Raw genomic sequence first — 17,844 nt, 5'->3', positions numbered from 1 at the left:
GTGCAGGCGCCTGGAAAAGGTTGTCGCTCTGTGACAAGGGGGGCAATTGCGTTGGGATCATGAGTTGAAGCCTTTGGCGATTTGGAGGTATGCTAGAAACTATAGTCTTAGCCTGAATTTGGGTCCCAAACTATATCCTCAAACATAGCATCGAGGTCAGCGGTTTGGGTGTTATTGTCTAGGTTGTCCTCTCCATCCGGGGCCTTGGTTCCTTCACGTAGCGTTGGGAAGAAAAAAGCAGTCGGTATTCCGCCGGCCCACGTATTTTGTGATGATGCCGGATCTTTGTTAGCATATTTGCCATGTCGGAGGACAAACTGCGTTGGGTAGCTGCTAGAGTCGTTGCCAGATGGGGTATTACTAGAGATATCGAGAAACTCGTTATCTAAATTAAAGAACGCGGACGAGTCTCTAAATATTTTGTCGCCTTGAATGGCGGGTGTCGAAGCCGGTAGAACTTTGCGATTCCCGACAGTAAAATACGGGACATGGGTAGGATTGGAATTGTGCCGTTGAGTATTGTTAGAAGGAGAGGCCACGTTTAAGCAGTTTAAAATACTCGCACCTGGATTTTCCGCCGACGTACTTGGGTTTTGAGTTGCAAATCTTTTCGTGAAGGATCGCGCAATATTAAAGGGCAGCGGAGCTCCTTTACCCTGGGAAAATTGTCCATCGATGAAATTATTATAAATCGGGACATCTTCCGTATCGCATGGGTCGGGTTGGGATCGGTAAATACCCGATACTTCAATATCGAGCTCCAGTTGAGCAGTAAAATGCTTGGTGAGAGTGTGCCTGTCTCCAATCGCTTGCAAAGCAGCTACAAGAAATTCTAGGTTCATCAAACTTTGAGGGTGGGGATCCTGGCCTCCGGCTTTTAGGTCTTGGAGCAAGACGCCCGCAGCAACGAAGAGACAGAAACCCATCCATAAATTCATCTGCGAGTGGAGTTAGCTTGATATAGGGACACGGATGGAAAGTTTTACGTTTGAAGCATCTACGTGGCAAACACGACGCATGATATTGGCGATTTCCTGAGCCGCCATGAGGCTTCGTGCACGACTTTGCTCTGTGACGCTCGAGTCGAGCTTGTTCCGCTCTGCGGTAAGGATTGCGGCCTGGTGAAGACAAACGGTGGAAGCGTGCACGCTCATATGCAGGAAAACGACATTCATGTCTCCAAGCCCTCCCGGCATCCTCAAGTGGTCGGGAAGAAATAAGAAGGTGCTAGATAGCACGTTATCCATTTTTCGATGCCTTCTCCAGAATTCGCCGTTTGAAACGTTTTCGGGGCGTTCATCAGGGCCAATTCGATGTAGGTGCTGAAAATTATGGCCGAAAAGTGCGGCTGACAATATTACTCCGCCAAACGTCGAGATCTTCGGTGCCCCCTGGGAGGTCAAGGCATCTGCTAGTGATATGGTGTCTTGCGCGATACCCTGTTCAAAGGAATTCTCGGATGCCGGGAGATTTGTCAATATCTGAGTATTAGTGAGCATTGTGGTACATGATAGGTGAGCGATGAAAGACCAACCTCTTTCTCGTTAATAATCATCGGCCAGCCAGTTCCTGAGCTTGCCCAGCGATCATTGTGAAATGCAACCCAAAACGTTCTACGGCGTTCTTCTAATTCAATCCAATCTGAAGGAGATGGCAATATCTGTTTGAGATCGGATCTATCTCCGTCTAGACGATGAAGTCCTAGCATCTGAACTAAGCGTGTCATTCGCCCCGTGCTCATCCAAGATCGCGAGAAAAGGGTTCGTTTAGCCTCATAGGAGGATATTAAACCCCATGCCTGCGCATGATATACAGTTACAAAGGTTTCACCATGCCCCTATAACTGGTAAGCACATGCGTGGAATGAGTAGATGTGACTGACCTTCATCTCTGCTGCCTCCAAGTATCTCCTAGCACGGCCGTAGAAGAGATCCTCGTAGCATGAATACTTATCGGACAGAGACGCCGCCATAGTCCACATTGCATATCGAAGGCACACTGGCGGGCGCATGTGTGGAGCCCGGTCGAGCGACGCGAAGTATCGATACTTATGCATTAAGGGCATAGTCTTATGACTTTTTTCAAAATAAATATCATGCCTAAGGGTGATTGGTCATTAGTAGATAGCAATAGCCAAAAGAAAATAGAATGTGAAATACAAAAGTGACTACAAGACATTGTCGATTAGGAGAATACCTCAGAGTTATGCTGAAGGTTTCCACCTGGGTCGTCTTCTCCACTGCTACTATCAGGTAGAGAGAGATCCTTAGGGTATTCGACTCAAAGGCACCTTTCAAGAAATCCAGAAACATATGATGTCCCGACATAGGGCCTCATGAAATAACCAAGAACTTACAGTTCATCTATCATCTGTTGCGGAGGCAACGGCTCCTCTAATCCTAAGCTTATAAGCTCTTGGGATAGAGGATCCTCCATGGGAAAAGACGGCGCGGCCGGCTGAAAGGTAAAGGCCCACTGCTCAATATCCAATGACCCATCAATTGGGATTTGTCCAACAGGAAAATCCGAATCCTCACGAAGAGCATCGGCATCGTCGTCCATTAGGGGAAAAGTAGACGGTTGATTCATATTCCGAATTGGGATTTCGGGAACAAGTTTGGTTTCGACCTCAGCTGCATGATGTTAGTTCTACGTATTCTCGAGAATATGAGCCCAATCGCCATACCAAGTCTTGCCTCCAATTCCTTCATATTGCGTCGTTTGGAACCTGGATTTCTGCGACGCTCTGGATATTCGCATTCGTGACACAGGCGCTCGCAGGTTCCACATTTTGGCTTAATTCGATCACACCGCAGTTTCCGCTTGCGACAAGACACGCATGATATGGTCTTATCGGGAGCTTTGCCACTTGCGCCTGTGGCTGGGCCTGAGCCGCTGTCATTGGAAGCTGAGGGGGATATTGAATGAGTTGTCGAAGCGTGGGGATCTGCCTCAACTTCGACTTCCACTTCGGGCACGTCTCCAAACATTAGGGACACGATAAAGAAAGGGAAGAAGAGCCTCCTAGCGGGAATCGAACAGTTGGTGGTTGCAGGAACAATATGTTTTCAGCAAGTGGACACGATGTGGGAAGTACGTGAAGTAAGATGTACGCAGCCTGTGTGGCAGCCTTGCCTTGACTTGGCCTAGAATTCACGATAAGAAAGCTTATCCCCACGTGATCTCATGTTTGAGAGCTCTGGATCCACTGAGCTTAGCTTATGTAAGGCAATTGGCTTCAGCCTTAAACGACTCAAGAATAAGTCCGGAGCAACTTCCCACCACTGCGTTACAATTACGAGTAATTATATAAAACAAAACAGCGACGACCGATCTGGAGCCTGCAGCTGAATATACTAAGAGGAAATAAATAGTTCCGCCTACTATTCTGCAGACGAAATTCGACGTTAGTCCTTAAAGACATACGAGGATAGCTTACCTACACAGGCATGTTTTTAGCTACGAAGGACTCGGGACCGACACGGGCTTTACTTTGGTCCGACAGGTTCCCTTCGGCGCGGCGCTGCCTTTCGTTTGCCTTTCTTTCCCAGCACGCATAGATTCTGACTCATTATTGTCATTCAGGGCCGAACTGAGACGCCCTGGAAACTACATAATCTTCTTCGTAGTTATAAGTCCTTAGCTAGGTAGCTGCTTCTGCAGTGCAATTCTCCTTTGTTGAACATCATCAATTCCAGTTTCATCACCCCCCAGCGCGCCAAGATTGATACCCAAGTAATCCGGGGCAGTTTTCGCCCTTCCGCTGCCTTATGTCTTCCTCTCAACCAAGAATCGCCATTGTTGGCGGTGGCCCTGCTGGGCTGACCACAGGTCTCCTTCTCCATAAGCGTGGCGTCCCATTCACCATATTCGAGCTTCGCCAGAAGCCGACCGATGAGGAGCTGGCCAAGCCCTCTGGAATGCTCGATCTCCACGAAGAATCTGGCATCGCTGCTCTCAAGGAGTGCGGTCTATTTGACGAAATTCTCCAGATCACCGGCGACTGCTCCGAGGCGCAAAAGGTATCAGACAAGAATGGCAACATCCTCCACACGGACGACGGCGACATAAGCCAGCGCCCTGAGATCTCCCGCCACGCACTCAGCAAGCTCCTTAGCTCTCATATCCCCGCCGACCAGATCAGGTGGGGTTATAAGCTCCTCGCAGCTACCAAATCCATGGCGTCGGGGTCGGGGCTCACTGAAATCCAGCTCGACTTTGGGCCCCGCGGCAAGCAGACCTTTGATCTGGTTATTGGCGCTGATGGAGCCTGGTCCAAGGTCCGGAACCTGCTGTCGGACACCAAGCCATACTACGCAGGCACGCAGAACATCACCCTGACTATCCGGGAGGTCACCAAGAAGTATCCTCATCTATCAGAATTGGTAGGCCTAGGCAGCTTTGCCGCGCTCGGAGACCGTCACGGCGTCATGTCGCAGCGCGGGCCCCAGGACTCGGCGCGCATCTACATCTTCTTAACAATCAAGGACGAGCACTACGCCACTACGCTGGCGGGCCAGACGGCGTTGGCAGCCAAAGAGCGGGTTTTGGGCGACGTCGAACTGCTCAGCACTTGGGGCACTGCCATCAAGGAGCTGGTGACGATCGCGTGCGACGAGGAGGTGGCCGACAATCCGGGCAACGCGGTAGATATCCATCCAATGTACGTGCTTCCGGTTGGCAATGCTTGGGAGCACAAGATCGGTGCCACGGTTATCGGGGATGCAGCACATCTAATGGGTCCCTGGGCCGGCGAGGGAGTCAACCTCGCTATGTGGGATTCGCAGCTGCTGGCCCACGCTATCATCAAGGCGTATGAAACCGAGACCGCCAGGAAGGATGCCGCCTCCTTCCAAAGCGTACTAGATCCGCTGATAGAGGCGTTCGAAGTCGACATGGTAGCGCGCGCTCAGGAGAAGGCAGAGGAATCGTCCAGCAACGGCCAGATGCTGTTTGGGGAGGATGGAGCAACGGCATTTGCAGAATTCTTCCGCCAGGCTTACGCAGGGGCAATCAGCGGCGAAAGCACTTAGACCATAGATATTAGAAGATAACTAGAAGCTCACTAGGCAATAGCCAAGTGTGTGGAGTGTATAATTAGGTATATAACTAAACTAGAAGCTAGACAAAATAATAAATCTTCATATATACTCTCTTAGTACCATCTCTCACATAAACAGCTTTACGCAACATCCTGATGCCTACATTACCCAAATCCATGCGGAGTATATGTCCATGGCTGACACTGCTGCCAGTCGTCATGCTGAGTCATGACAGGAGTCGCAACATCCACCACCGGAGGGTCGGAGGATGGCATTCTCCCACTGTAAATCAGCCCTAACCTAGGCTCCTGATTGGACCGCGCTTGCTTACGAACGGACGAAGAATTTATGTCCGTCGAGACTCTAAAGTCATTCTACCCACCTGCTTTAATCATCTCTAGAACACAAATTTAACTGCCTTTTTCATTCTCCGTTGCTCCGTTTTCGTATCTCGGACGGTCGTTCAGCCAATAGTTAGTTCAAGATGGGTTCGCCTTCCACTTCATCATCGGTGGCCGAGACGCCGTCGTCGTCGAAGGGAGGGCCCGAAGGGGACCAGGCTACGCAGACCAATAAGCAGCCTCCAAAAACGAGCAGGACGAGATTTAAGCCTCAATTATCTTGTACGCTGTGCAGAACTCGAAAGTATGTTCATCTTTAAACTAGGGTGGCTGTCCTTGGCCCCAGTAATCTCCAGGCCACCCCCACTCTCCGTTGTTATCTTCGAGGCACTGCCCATGGTCTATCCCTATATCAATTAGACTTAAAAGAAAGATCTATTGTCGAGATATTGCTCTGTTGGGAGTTTAACTGAAACCCGTTTTAAAAATCATATAATGATCGTCCACTGACCAATCCCAGACTCAAATGTGACAGGAATCTTCCGTGCCAAAATTGTATCAAGCGGGACCTGTCTGCTTCCTGTACCTATGTACATGCCGGATTGCGTCGTGATAAATCTTCGCCAATTCAGAAGTCCACCAGCAACTCCAAAGATGTCCAGAGTCAAATCTCGCATCTCGAACAACTGGTCGTCTCCTTGATGAACAGAAGCAATACGATTGGCAATTCGAGCAGGACTGACGGTTCCCCTTCTAGTTTGGATGAAAATAATCCAAGCCAACAGATACATTCGAGCACTCTAGAGGATCACTGGACTGAAATTAATGCCGTGAAGGAAACTGCCGAATCGATTGGACTGATCAGTATACAAGATGACCAACCAAATTATGTTGGAAGTTCTCACTGGGAAGCTATCCTTGACAACGTTAGATAACTCTTTATGCTCTTATATTGGTCTCCTCAACTTATCCCGGTGTACTAACTATGAAATAATAGATTGCATGCCTCAAGGATGCTCTAGGAAATACCGAGCCGCAGCAAGAGGAAAAGGAGAAAGCCACCGGGCCAGTGCCTATTGGCCCGGATCTACTAGTTGGTTCTGTCAGAAAGGTTTCAAGGACAGAAATAATCGCGGCACTTCCCCCCAAGAGGCTTGCGGATCAGTTGGTCCAGGAATTTTTTTCAACGCCGGATATAGGATGCCGTGAGACCTCCATCCTGCAGCTGCACGAAGACGAATTCTAACAAACTGCGACATAGCTATGATACATCAACCTACATTTCAGAGAAACGTAAGGAATGGCACCGTCTAAATTTGGCCCTACTGACACTAGTTATAGTATGAAAAGTTTTGGGCAGACCCCACTAGCACTCCAATCATATGGATTGGTATGCTCTTTTCCATCTTATGTCTCTCAAGCCAACTTGAATTATTGCTCAACAAGAGCTCATTTGCCGGTTCAACCGACGTTGCGCTTCGCGATCCAGCCGAAATCATGGATATGTACCGCGAGAAAATTGTGCAATGCCTTATCTTGGGAAACTATACCGAGCCTAGTCCTTATACTATCGAGACTCTCTTGCTATACTATGTAACTGAGCACTTTCGATCGATGGATACGCAATTTGGATCGTGGATGGTCTTTGGCCTCATTGTCCGAGCAGGAATGAGACTGGGATTGCATCGTGACGCTTCACATTATCCAAAGATATCGATTCTCCAGGGTGAAATTCAGCGTCGGCTATGGTCATCGATTGTGTATCTCGACATTCAAACGTCTTGCCAAGTAGGCCTTCCGAGAATGATCAAGGAAAATATGTATGACACTCAACCGCCACGAGATCTTTTGGATGAGGACTTGGATGAAAATACTAAGGTTTTGCCACCTTCCCGGCCAAGTAGCGATTTGATCCCATGTGCGTATTTGAACAACAAACATAGGATCACCAAAGTGTTCGGAATGATCGTCGACCAATCAAATTCGATCGATCCTATCCCATATGAGGAGGTTATGAAACTAGACACCCATCTCCACGAAATCTGGCAGCGGACTCCGGAGACTCTGAAGATGCGCAGTGTTGAGGATCTCAACAACGGTCCCATCGAAACGAGAGTACGTAAGTTCACCGCTGATATGATATTCCAGAAATCCCGATGCGTTCTGCACCGAAAATTCTTCATATTATCAAAATCAGACGGCACGTATCCGTATCCTTACTCTATGAAAACCTGCGTCGAAGCCTCAGTCCGAATCTTGCAATGCCAAATATACATGCATAATGAGACACGGCCTGGCGCGCTCCTTCGGGATCAGAAATGGAAGACATCATCTCTCATGGCCCAGGACTTTCTCCTGGCTGCCATGCTCCTCTGCCTGTATTTAGGCCATGGTGTGGCTGTGGAGTCGCTTGAGAAGCAGGTATGCCAAACCGATATACGCGTGAAATGGAGTCGAGAAGCCGTGCTCGACATACTTAATGGATCGTACCAAATATTCGAAGAGACAAAACTCGCATCGAAGGAGGCATTCAAGGCCGCAAATGCGATGAAGGCCATGCTTGCCAAAGTGAGGAATGCTTCCGTGACCACTCCAGTCAGTGAAGCCCGGGAGACAAGTCAGTCAACGGATCCTAGGATGTGTAGCCAGGTATCATCATCTAGTAAGTTCTCAGAGAGTGTCAGTCATTCAGGTTTGATAGCTAACGTTTTGCGCTATGAAAGACCCCACGCCGTCCACCCAATCATTGGAACGTCAATTCTTCGAGGGTCCTAGCCTGCCTTGGATGGAACCGCCCTCATTCGAAACTGGGGGCTTGCCGGCCAATCTAAACACACTCCAGCAGCCCAGCGATATAAACCAAGCCTTGTTTGATACCATGGAATTAGACTGGGTCAGTAGCAACCTTTCCCCCCGTAAATACCGGAATCAAGCTTTCGTCCCCCTTGACTGAACCAATCTCCGCAATATTACTATATTGGCCCTGACGCTAACTCATTTGCATATTCTAGGAAGTCTGGGACAGCCAATTCTACAACAACGGGGTTTCACAAACCCCGCCAGACCTGTTCAATGTCGATGCAAACGTATCGTTCCCCGATCCAAATGCAACATTTATGCAATGGGACCAACAGCTATAGGTGGAGGGCTTGATTGGGTTACCGATTCGTGGAGTTAGCGGATGACAAATGTTTAAAGCTGGGTGGTAGGATATTGGATATAAATATAATTTGGTTGCTCTTCCTGGTCATGTACTGTATATGCTGTTTGGGGGGGGGGTTGGGTCTAGGCCGGTATAAATGGAAGTACCTATAACTCTTCTCTTCCAAAATGGGGACATATCTATAATTATAGGTGCTTTGGTAGGAATACAGAAACTCGTTGCTCTGGTTAATGTTGCCCCGAGTCCGTAATGGTGGTTGCCCTGGGCGGGTAATTGAACCCCAGAGCGAATCAGCTCGGTATCGAAACGCAAGTCCATGTCAGATCGCGGCCATGTACCAAAACCCGATACAAGAGCGATTCACACCCGACACAAGAGCGATTCATACCCGATGCAAAAGCGAGATGAATCCCGAGGCGTGCCGAGCTCCATTCCCTCGAAAAGCTTCATCGGTTATAAGGTACAAGGTAAATGGTACCGTGACCGAGGGGCAGTCCGACATCATACTACGTCTCGTCATACGTGCGTAAGATAATTGTAAGATATGTACAATTTTAGGACAAAGTAGGATGAAACTTTTACACTACATTATCACTAATTTTATGTTTTATATTGAAGCAGAAGATCTATTTATATCACCAGGGGCGAATAAAAATATAAATGCCGAGACTGCTCCCCATCACTAACAGCGACGCTTCGATCGTTCCGTTACCGCACATAATTCGCAGCATGCCTCCCTTGTTTTATGTACGCACCCCGCATCGCCATCACCATCGCTATCGCTAGCGACGGCATTTCGTAGTTGCAGAGGAGCAAGGGAGTTGAGTTATATATTTGTCGAACTATGAGAGAATTTCAAGTCAAATCCGGATACATCGCCGAGACTCATATTTTTATCACATAGGGTTGTGTTCGGATGCGGGGCGTGCTGGCTCGGAACCAGTGTTCCTTCCGGAAGCAGTTATGATGTACTCGAGGGTATTGTGGTGAAGGGTGTGTGGATTCCACGAATTGAGGCTTGAGGGTGAGGGGATGGTTGCGGGGATAGCTTCATTTCGACGGATATAGAGAGGGAATAGATGGTCGGGTGATGAGAGGTGAGCATCGGTGCGGCATTGAAGAGGAGAAATATGAGGGGTATAAGAATGTCGTCTCCTCTAGAGAGATTGATTTCGTCAATACCACGATCGCAGGTGTGCCTTCTTCTTTTACGGGGGTGCGTTGAGTACCTAGGTAAATATTCCAACTACCAGCTACCAGCTATCAGTGTGCAAGATACGCCCCAATGGCTTCCACTTCGCACTTCCGCACTCTCATTGCTTTCCTGCTAGCCACCACGAGCTTTCCATGCTCTTTACTAGCTGCTCCAACGGGCACATACACTGCCCCAGCACCAACCTCACTCCTAGGGTTCAATCCTGCAAATGGAGTTGTGAATGCAGATCCAAAAAATATCAAGTTCACTCTCGCACCAGGACAGACTGACTCGGCCGTCATCGGCGCTCCCCTTGATTTCAACAATGCAAAGAACCCACAGCCAATCCGGGGAAGCAAAGGGGGCACAGATCCAGGACCGCACACAGACAAGTATAGCCAGTTGAACCCGGATAGACTCGCACCGCCGGGAACGGATCACGGCAGTGTCGCCAATGCCCAATGGCCACTGGAATTAAGTCATGCAAAACTCGGGCTTGATAGAGCAGGCTGGTCCCGGGGGCAGAATATAGATAATATCCCGGTAGCGACCGAGATGGCGGGTGTTGATATGAGGTTGGAAGAAGGTGGGTATCGGGAACTTCATTGGCATAAGGCGGCTGAGTGGTCGTATGTGCTGAATGGGAGTGTACGCATCCAGGCGATGAATGAGGATGGGCAGACCTTTGTGGATGATCTTTCGGCAGGGGATGTGTGGTTTTTCCCTCCTGGTGTGCCTCATTCCCTTCAAGCCTTGGAGGGTGGAGTTGAATTTCTGTTGGTTTTCGACGATGGGAGCTTCTCGGAGGACAACACATTCCTAGCTACTGAAGTCTTTGCTCGAAATCCGGTAAGTATGTCTTCGTTACTGCTGCAACACATGCTGACGAAACGTTCAGAAATCAGTGTTGTCCAAGAATTTCAAGGTTCCCATCTCTGCATGGGATAAAATTCCACCAGGCGCGCTATTTATCTTTCCCGGAACGAAAGCGCCGAAGAATATCTCGGCACAGAACGTTACAGGCACAGCCGGAATTGTCCCAACACAGCAGTCGTATTCATACCATCTCTCGAAACAAGAGCCAACCTTTAGTCTCGACGGCGGAAGCATTAAAATCATTGACCCTACAACATTCCCAATTGCAACGAAGTTTTCGGCCGCCGTTGTGACTGTGAAGCCAGGAGCTATTCGCGAGATCCACTGGCATACGACCAGCGATGAGTGGAATTTTTTTATTGCTGGTTCTGCACGGATTGGTATCTATGCTGCGGAAGATGCTGCTCAGACATTCGACTACCATGCCGGAGACTGTGGATATATTCCCAAGGCAATGACACATTATGTAGAGAATGTTGGGAATGACGATGTCGTCTTTATCGAAGTGTTGCAGGCTGATCACTTTTCCGGTGAGTTATTGCAATATGCTTCTTGATTGTGAAGTGCTGACAGTAGATAGATATTTCAGTTGGCCAGTGGGTGGGGTTGACCCCTCCGCAGATTGTTATCGATACCTTGAACTTAACGTCGGAAACTGTTTCATCGTTCAAGAAGGAGAAGCAATATATAGTCCAGGGAGATCCTGTCGCATGATTGCAAGGTCATACCAGCCATGGTAGGAAGGTAATATACATAATTTTCATGGTAGCTGGAGTCTTGGTTTCTTTGACTCTATTTCGAGTTTCTGGTGCAGGTCAAGGATATGATGATTTAAACCAAACATCGTCCTGCTGCTGGTGTAGGTCAAGATTAGATCACTAAGTTAATAATAACACAACGTCGCCAGAACAGCCGGGTAGGCTACAATCAAGTGAAGTTGTTTGGAGACGCCTAAGTCGTCAGCGAATTGCTCAAAGCTATCAATTCTCGACGGAATTCGTTTGACCGAGCTTTGACATCTTTAACTGCTGCAAATGAAAGAGCAGTGGCGCTATTCCCAGCTTCAAAGCTTCCAGGTTGCGATTCGCGGTTCTGGTACCCTTGAATCTCAGCTCCTAAATCGGTTGCATGCTCAGACAACTGGGTAGCAAACTGGCAAAACATGATTGTGTACATTGCTGTTGCTGCAGAAGGGGGAGGCGCGAAGGATCCTATTTGTAGGCGGGGTGGCACCATATTTATTACTTTCTGCCCTGGAGTAAGCGCAACGTTCTTCTGGCGAAAGCATACTTTCATGTGCAAGAGCATCTGTTCCCAGATACCTATGAGCCGAAGATGGCAAGAGATAATGAGGAGGACGGAAGAAAGGTCCGGTGGAGGTTTCTGGGAATCGGGGGGAGTTCCAGGGGCTGAGGCGCCTCTTGAATCGGGCCCATCGAAAGTGTAGATATTGTTCCCGTTAAACCCATCAACATTACTGGTATTTGAGAGGTGTAGGGCAGGAGGGAAGGGTCGCCCAAAAAATATGTTCATAAAACTTGGGTATATATCAATGAGAGTTTGGGTCAGTCTAAGTAAGTCCTCAAGACTGAATTTTGAACAGTCTTTGAATAGTGATTCTGGTGTAGCAGCGTCATGAATTGATTGAGGGGGCATCAATTCAGCATTCTCGTAGAGGTCACTGTTCAGCTGGGAGAGGCGGTGAATCAGGTGGCGACTAGGTGATTCTGGGTGAGCTGTTGTGACGACTGGTCCAATACTGTGTCCGATAGACGGCGGATATTGAGGTGGTTTCATATGATAGCCATTTGAGTCAACGTCGGGTTGTACGATTGGCTCGACCCGGGGGGTCGGGCTGGCCTCCTTCCGTAGTGGCAGCATGCCATTTTCTTTTGAGAGAAGCCATGGAGGGAACTCCGGCATTGAAGGATCGAAATCAAGCGAGGAATGGGAGTTGTGGGATAAATCAAAGTCTCCAAGAGAGCAACCCATATTAACGTCCTCAGAAAGCCAAGGTATTAGCATTGTATCATCTGAGGTGTGCCCATTCTCGAAAAGAGTTCGTCCAAGAAAGTTATCGGAGGTGAGATCTGGGGAGAAATTATGAGATCGTCGCCAAAGTGGGGGGAGTAGTACCTACCAATTTCTTGTAGTTGGCTGGTGGTCCGTTTCCTCTTACCACTCCTAATAGTCTCGAAGTGGCTAGCGGTTGTCGATGGGGTTTTTCCTAGAGTATCTTGGGGCAGCTTCTTTTGCCTGAAGGGACTGAATATGCACGAGGTTCGAGCCTTGCTGCAGCGATCACAAATGTCCTCGCCAGGACGCCTGGGGCAGCGCAGCTTTTGGGAATGGCAACGGTCACAGGCCGAACGACGCCGAATATCATCGGCCATGGTGGAGTGGTGGGTGGACATAGATGAACGCCGGAACACGTGATGTAATAAACTTTAACTGGCACTGGCACCAGCGATTTCGTTTGTAATATCGGCACTGTAGACGCAGGATGCAGGTGCAAGATGGAAAACGCACGTTTCTTGAGATTTAGGGTGATACAGTTAGGTGTCAGCGAGCCGTCTGGAGGTTATCGCAGAGGATGGGCGCCGAGCTTGGCGCGGCCAATTTGCTAGGTGCTTCGAGCCCCCGATATTGATATTTGTAATACGTGTCTATCTTGGCGCTTCTCTAAGAAGGTGTTGTTTTTGTATTCTCAGAAATCGTCGAACATGAATGAGGTCGAGTGTCTAATGGATAACGGAGCGATGATCGTCGTCAGTACTTTCCAGTAGCACCAAGTAATAATTGTCATCGTCGTTCGGCATTCGGTTGTGGCTTGATCACATATCTGGCAGGATTATATCAGCTTCAGCTCTAGCACCTCCCAAGTGACGGGGCGATTGGGATTATGCTAAAAGAATGGCGAGTGGCTCTATCATATTATGAATTCGGCGTTCGACTAGCGAAGACCGAAAGCTAATAATAACACGACTCCCTGACGAAGCAGAGGCTAGGCCACATTGGCACTTACAACATCAACCGTATTATTCTAGACAAGAGTTGGGATTGTTCTAGCAAGAAACACGATGGGCGGTACGAGCCGGTCTTACTTACTTATTGCACGACGCAAATCAGTCATTCGGATCACAACGGGGCGTGTCTTGCATGCCCCAGCCTGGTAGATACGGTGATGGACGAGGTAGGAGTAATTTCTGCCAATAAAACACCCGCCCGATGCGACTACAGCCAGGCTGTTGGTTCTGGTGATCTGCCACGTCGATTGGTTGGGCAGAGGCGCAGGCCTCGAGACAGCCACAACGCGACTGATTTCAGCTAAGGCTCTTCATTTCATAAACATAGAACCCATTGTTCCACTTGCAACCGTGAAGCAATATAATTTTTACACTATCCAGATCTATTGCATCGTAATTTCGAACCCCTCCAGTGCTACCAATGTCGTCGAAACGAGGGGCAGCCGACGAGAATGCCTTAATGGGAGCGGCACCAGCACTACCTACAGCCTTGCGACAAGATCATGCATACCGAGCACGTGGTCTACCGTTGGGCTTCACTGATCAACAGACTATCGAACTAATCTCAAGGCTTTTCAAACTAGACAATAACACTTCTGATCTGCGAATCAGATCGCTTGCCAATGCCGTTACGGGACGTACGATGGTGGCTGTACTGAGCTTCCAAACAATTCCTGTAGAGCTCTCAGGCTGTGGAAACGAGTGGTCTTTTGATATTGGAGGTCTCCTTCAAAATCTTCAAGCCGACGATGGAAACAAATCTCAAATTCGTACTCTCACGGTTGACCACCACTTCCATGGCTTCACGGTGCTCAGTTCCCCATCTCCGCGTGATCATGAAGTCGAGTAAGTTACTTCCCCAATATCAAACAACCTTTACTAAAATTTCAAAGTTGCATTGCAATCTCAGGCTTAGGTGGCCATGCTTTCGGGTCCTTTAAGGAAAAGGGTGGCTCATATATGTGGCTTTGTGACGAGCTCCCAAGCGACCTTGCAACGACTCGAATTATTATCTACGGCTACGAGTCACAGCTGCATGATAGTCAGAGCTTTCAGGATCTTGAGGCTCTTGCTACTACGCTAAGAACGTCGTTGAAGAGCGGCATACTTAGTGCAGAGGTGAGGAGTACACTTACATCATTGTTAATTCGAAGCTGATATTTAGCTGTGAAGTGCAAGCCAGTATTTTTCATTGCTCATAGTTTAGGTGGATTGATTGTCAAGGAGGTGATGATAACCTAGTATTAATAGAAAATAACACAACTAACTATTTGTAGGCCATAATTCAGATGCGTAATGCCCGTGATCACCACCTGGATAGTTCGATTTATGGAGCCCTGTTTTTCGGAGTCCCCAATCAGGGCATGGATATCAAATCACTCATCCCAATGGTAGAAAACCAGGTTAACCAGAACCTCTTACACTCACTTAGTGCCGAATCTCAACTACTCCGAGAACAGCAAAGAGAATTCCCAGAAGCCTTTGACTCTCGCGAGTCAAAAATTGTGTGCTTCTATGAGACAGTTACGTCACCAACAGCAGTCAAGGTGGGCTCTCCTTCGTGGAATACTAGGATATTGCTCCGGCTAATCAAATCGAGTCATAGAGAGGTGATAAATGGTATATGGATGGACCTCGCGCTATTCTTGTCGGCTCGGCATCTGCAACCCATGGTCGTCCTTGGGAGAACGAGGCTCATGATGTCCAAGCCATTAATCGTGATCACTCGCAGCTAGTGAAGTTTAAAGCCAACGATGAAGTCTATGAAAGGGTTCTTGGTACAGTGAAGGATTTCGTCAAGGAAGCTTCTGCAGCGAAAAGGGGGCATGAGGTAGATGCAGGAGAATGTACGTTTTAGCTTTTTAGGGCAAAGTTAACTTCTCAAATGTGTACTAATGCAACATAGTGACTGAAGATGATACCGGTACGTAACTATACCAAAGGCGCCCCCACCTGTCTAATGTATCCCTAGCCTGTCTTAAATCGTTGAACTTCCTTGAAATGGGGTACCGGCAAGAGGAGGTGCTAGATGCACGTGCAGACTCTTGTGGCTGGATCCTTGAACATGAGACTTATCAAAGATGGATTGACGATCCACACGGGCTGTTATGGGTAAAAGGGAAGCCTGGCTCGGGAAAATCGACGTTGATGAAACGGATATTTAAGGAAGATGCAGCACAAGCAGACGTACACTTATCATTCTTCTTCCACCGGCGTGGCGTTCAACTACAGCAGACGTTTACCGGCATGTTACGAACAATGTGTTATCAACTAATATCTCAGTGCGCTCCTGCTCGGGCGATATTCCGCGCTCGTTATAATGACAAAAAGGAATTCGGGCGCTATGGTCAAGATTGGGATTGGCGCGAGGTGGAGCTTAGCCAATTGCTGAAATCTGCTATAGCAGTCGCAACCCAATCCCACGCCATTAGCATTTTCATAGATGCTCTCGACGAGGCCAGTGAGGGCTCGGCAGAATCCATCGTTACCTATATCTATGAGGTGCATGAGGAGTTTCAAAATTCTGCAAGGCGAACCAGCATCTGCTTCTCTTGTCGTCACTACCCTATAGTGAGCTGCAACGCTGGGGTTGAAGTGTGCATGGAAAACCAGAACGAAGACGATATCTCAGCTTGTGTCCATCGAGAGCTTTCGGCGAAGATCCATGAACGTAAACGCCAATCGTGGGCAAATGATCTCAAGCGTCTACAAAACAAAATTGCAAATAGCGCTTGTGGAGTGTTTCTATGGGCAAGTCTTATTGTTCCCCTCGTTGCGAAGGAGTACAACAAGGGAAAGAGTCTTGATCGTGTGCTAGAGATATTGCACAAAGTACCGCGTGACTTGGACTCTATCTATAAGCATATTCTAACGACTCTGATCGATGACGATGATCGGGAAGACTCACTGCATCTGATGCAGTGGATCTGTTTTGCAAAACAGCCCCTCTCACTCACCGAACTTCGCTACGCATTGGCCTTGGATGACTCGGCGATCCATGAGTTTCAGACATGTATTCAAGAATCTGAGGGCTTTGTAGAGGACGATACACAGATGAAGCAGCTGATCACGAGTCTGTCTGGTGGACTGGTCGAAGCTAGACAGCACTACAGCTCGGACCTAGTTCAATTTATTCATCAATCAGTAAATGACTATCTGCTCAAAGGTGGCTTTGCATGGATTGGATTACAAAGTCAGCAAAACATTGTTGGGCAGGGTAACGATCGGCTCACCAGGTCCTGTATCAATTACTTGAAACATGGAGAGGTCTCCGAAGCCGAAAAGCTGAAACTTTTATCGCTATATAACGCCCGAGAAGAAATTCAAACCATGCCATTGCTACAATACGCTGTCAGGAACTGGTTTATACATGCGGAGGCAGCAGAAAGTAGAGGAATTGCCCAGAATTATCTTATCCAAAAATTCAATTGGCCGGATACGCACTGTTTCGATCTCTGGGTTGCCATTTCCCGATGGACTAACCACCCAGATGAACTTAAGCGCCCAGAGCTTTCATCAACGCTATTGCATACTGCAGCAGCTTCAAATCTTGAAAGTATTGTACAAGAACTGCTCGAGACTGGATCATTCTTAGAAAGGGAAGATGCTGAGGGCAATAGACCATTACACTTTGCCGCTCGATTTGGCCACGACAAGATAATCCGGATGTTATTGAAATCCAAGGCAGATATCCAAGCCAAGAATTCTGACGGACGCACAGCTCTCGAGCGTGCAGCTTCCGGAGGACATTGTAGCACTATCGAAATATTGATAAATGGCGGCGCGGATGTGAATTGTTCTACAGGCGAGTCAGGAAATGCATTACACGGTGCTGCACTTTCTGGAAGCCATCTAGCAGTAAGGATGCTAGTCCTAAACGGCGCCAACGTAAATGCTCAAGGTGGAGAATATGGGAGTGCCCTTCAAGCAGCAGCATATAAAGGGAACGAGTCCGTTGTTAAGCTACTCCTCGACCACGGAGCTAATGTGAACGCTCAAGGTGGAGAATACAGGAGCGCCCTTCAAGCAGCAGCATTTAGTGGATTCGAGTCCATTGCTAAGCTACTCCTCGACCATGGAGCTAATGTGAATGCTCAAGGTGGAGAATACAGGAGCGCCCTTCAAGCAGCAGTAGCTACGGAAAACGAGTCCATTACTAAGCTACTCCTCGACCACGGAGCTAATGTGAACGCTCAAGGTG

General features: G+C 48.3%; 6 protein-coding genes across 6 annotated transcripts in view; 4 read left to right on the top strand and 2 right to left on the bottom strand.

The window, feature by feature from the left end:
* Window positions 1-107: 107 nt before the first annotated feature.
* On the bottom strand, window positions 108-2,990 carry BP5553_07535 (Uncharacterized protein; the record flags this gene model as incomplete). Its single annotated transcript, XM_032016158.1, has 6 exons — window positions 108-938; window positions 987-1,481; window positions 1,535-1,837; window positions 1,883-2,099; window positions 2,357-2,633; window positions 2,687-2,990. The coding sequence occupies 6 exons, from the start codon at window positions 2,988-2,990 to the stop codon at window positions 108-110; spliced, it is 2,427 nt and encodes an 808-aa protein (XP_031867389.1).
* Window positions 2,991-3,770: 780 nt separating this feature from the next.
* BP5553_07534 (Tetracycline resistance protein from transposon) lies at window positions 3,771-5,033 on the top strand (the record flags this gene model as incomplete). The annotated part of the gene is made up of 1 exon (XM_032016157.1): window positions 3,771-5,033. One exon carries the CDS (start codon window positions 3,771-3,773, stop codon window positions 5,031-5,033), a length of 1,263 nt encoding a protein of 420 aa, XP_031867388.1.
* A 493-nt stretch (window positions 5,034-5,526) lies between these two features.
* Window positions 5,527-8,523, top strand: BP5553_07533 (uncharacterized protein; the record flags this gene model as incomplete). The annotated part of the gene is made up of 8 exons (XM_032016156.1): window positions 5,527-5,687; window positions 5,904-6,309; window positions 6,381-6,588; window positions 6,645-6,676; window positions 6,725-7,502; window positions 7,581-8,045; window positions 8,107-8,276; window positions 8,395-8,523. 8 exons carry the CDS (start codon window positions 5,527-5,529, stop codon window positions 8,521-8,523), a joined length of 2,349 nt encoding a protein of 782 aa, XP_031867387.1.
* Window positions 8,524-9,831: 1,308 nt separating this feature from the next.
* BP5553_07532 (RmlC-like cupin) lies at window positions 9,832-11,331 on the top strand (the record flags this gene model as incomplete). Its single annotated transcript, XM_032016155.1, has 3 exons — window positions 9,832-10,590; window positions 10,640-11,147; window positions 11,198-11,331. The coding sequence occupies 3 exons, from the start codon at window positions 9,832-9,834 to the stop codon at window positions 11,329-11,331; spliced, it is 1,401 nt and encodes a 466-aa protein (XP_031867386.1).
* Window positions 11,332-11,568: 237 nt separating this feature from the next.
* On the bottom strand, window positions 11,569-13,010 carry BP5553_07531 (uncharacterized protein; the record flags this gene model as incomplete). The annotated part of the gene is made up of 2 exons (XM_032016154.1): window positions 11,569-12,707; window positions 12,758-13,010. 2 exons carry the CDS (start codon window positions 13,008-13,010, stop codon window positions 11,569-11,571), a joined length of 1,392 nt encoding a protein of 463 aa, XP_031867385.1.
* A 1,054-nt stretch (window positions 13,011-14,064) lies between these two features.
* BP5553_07530 (uncharacterized protein) overlaps window positions 14,065-17,844 on the top strand; it is a gene marked incomplete at both ends in the record, with an annotated part of 6,737 nt that continues 2,957 nt past the window's right edge. Inside the window, 7 exons of the mRNA XM_032016153.1 lie at window positions 14,065-14,489; window positions 14,537-14,762; window positions 14,817-14,870; window positions 14,921-15,190; window positions 15,250-15,490; window positions 15,550-15,567; window positions 15,616-17,841. Coding sequence (XP_031867384.1) covers window positions 14,065-14,489; window positions 14,537-14,762; window positions 14,817-14,870; window positions 14,921-15,190; window positions 15,250-15,490; window positions 15,550-15,567; window positions 15,616-17,841 — 3,460 coding nt within the window. The remainder of the gene's footprint in view (window positions 14,490-14,536; window positions 14,763-14,816; window positions 14,871-14,920; window positions 15,191-15,249; window positions 15,491-15,549; window positions 15,568-15,615; window positions 17,842-17,844) is intronic.

Source organism: Venustampulla echinocandica, assembly GCF_003357145.1.
Source record: "Venustampulla echinocandica strain BP 5553 chromosome Unknown scaffold_6, whole genome shotgun sequence".
Taxonomy (NCBI): domain Eukaryota; kingdom Fungi; phylum Ascomycota; class Leotiomycetes; order Helotiales; family Pleuroascaceae; genus Venustampulla; species Venustampulla echinocandica.
This window is presented reverse-complemented; position numbering and strand designations above follow the sequence as displayed.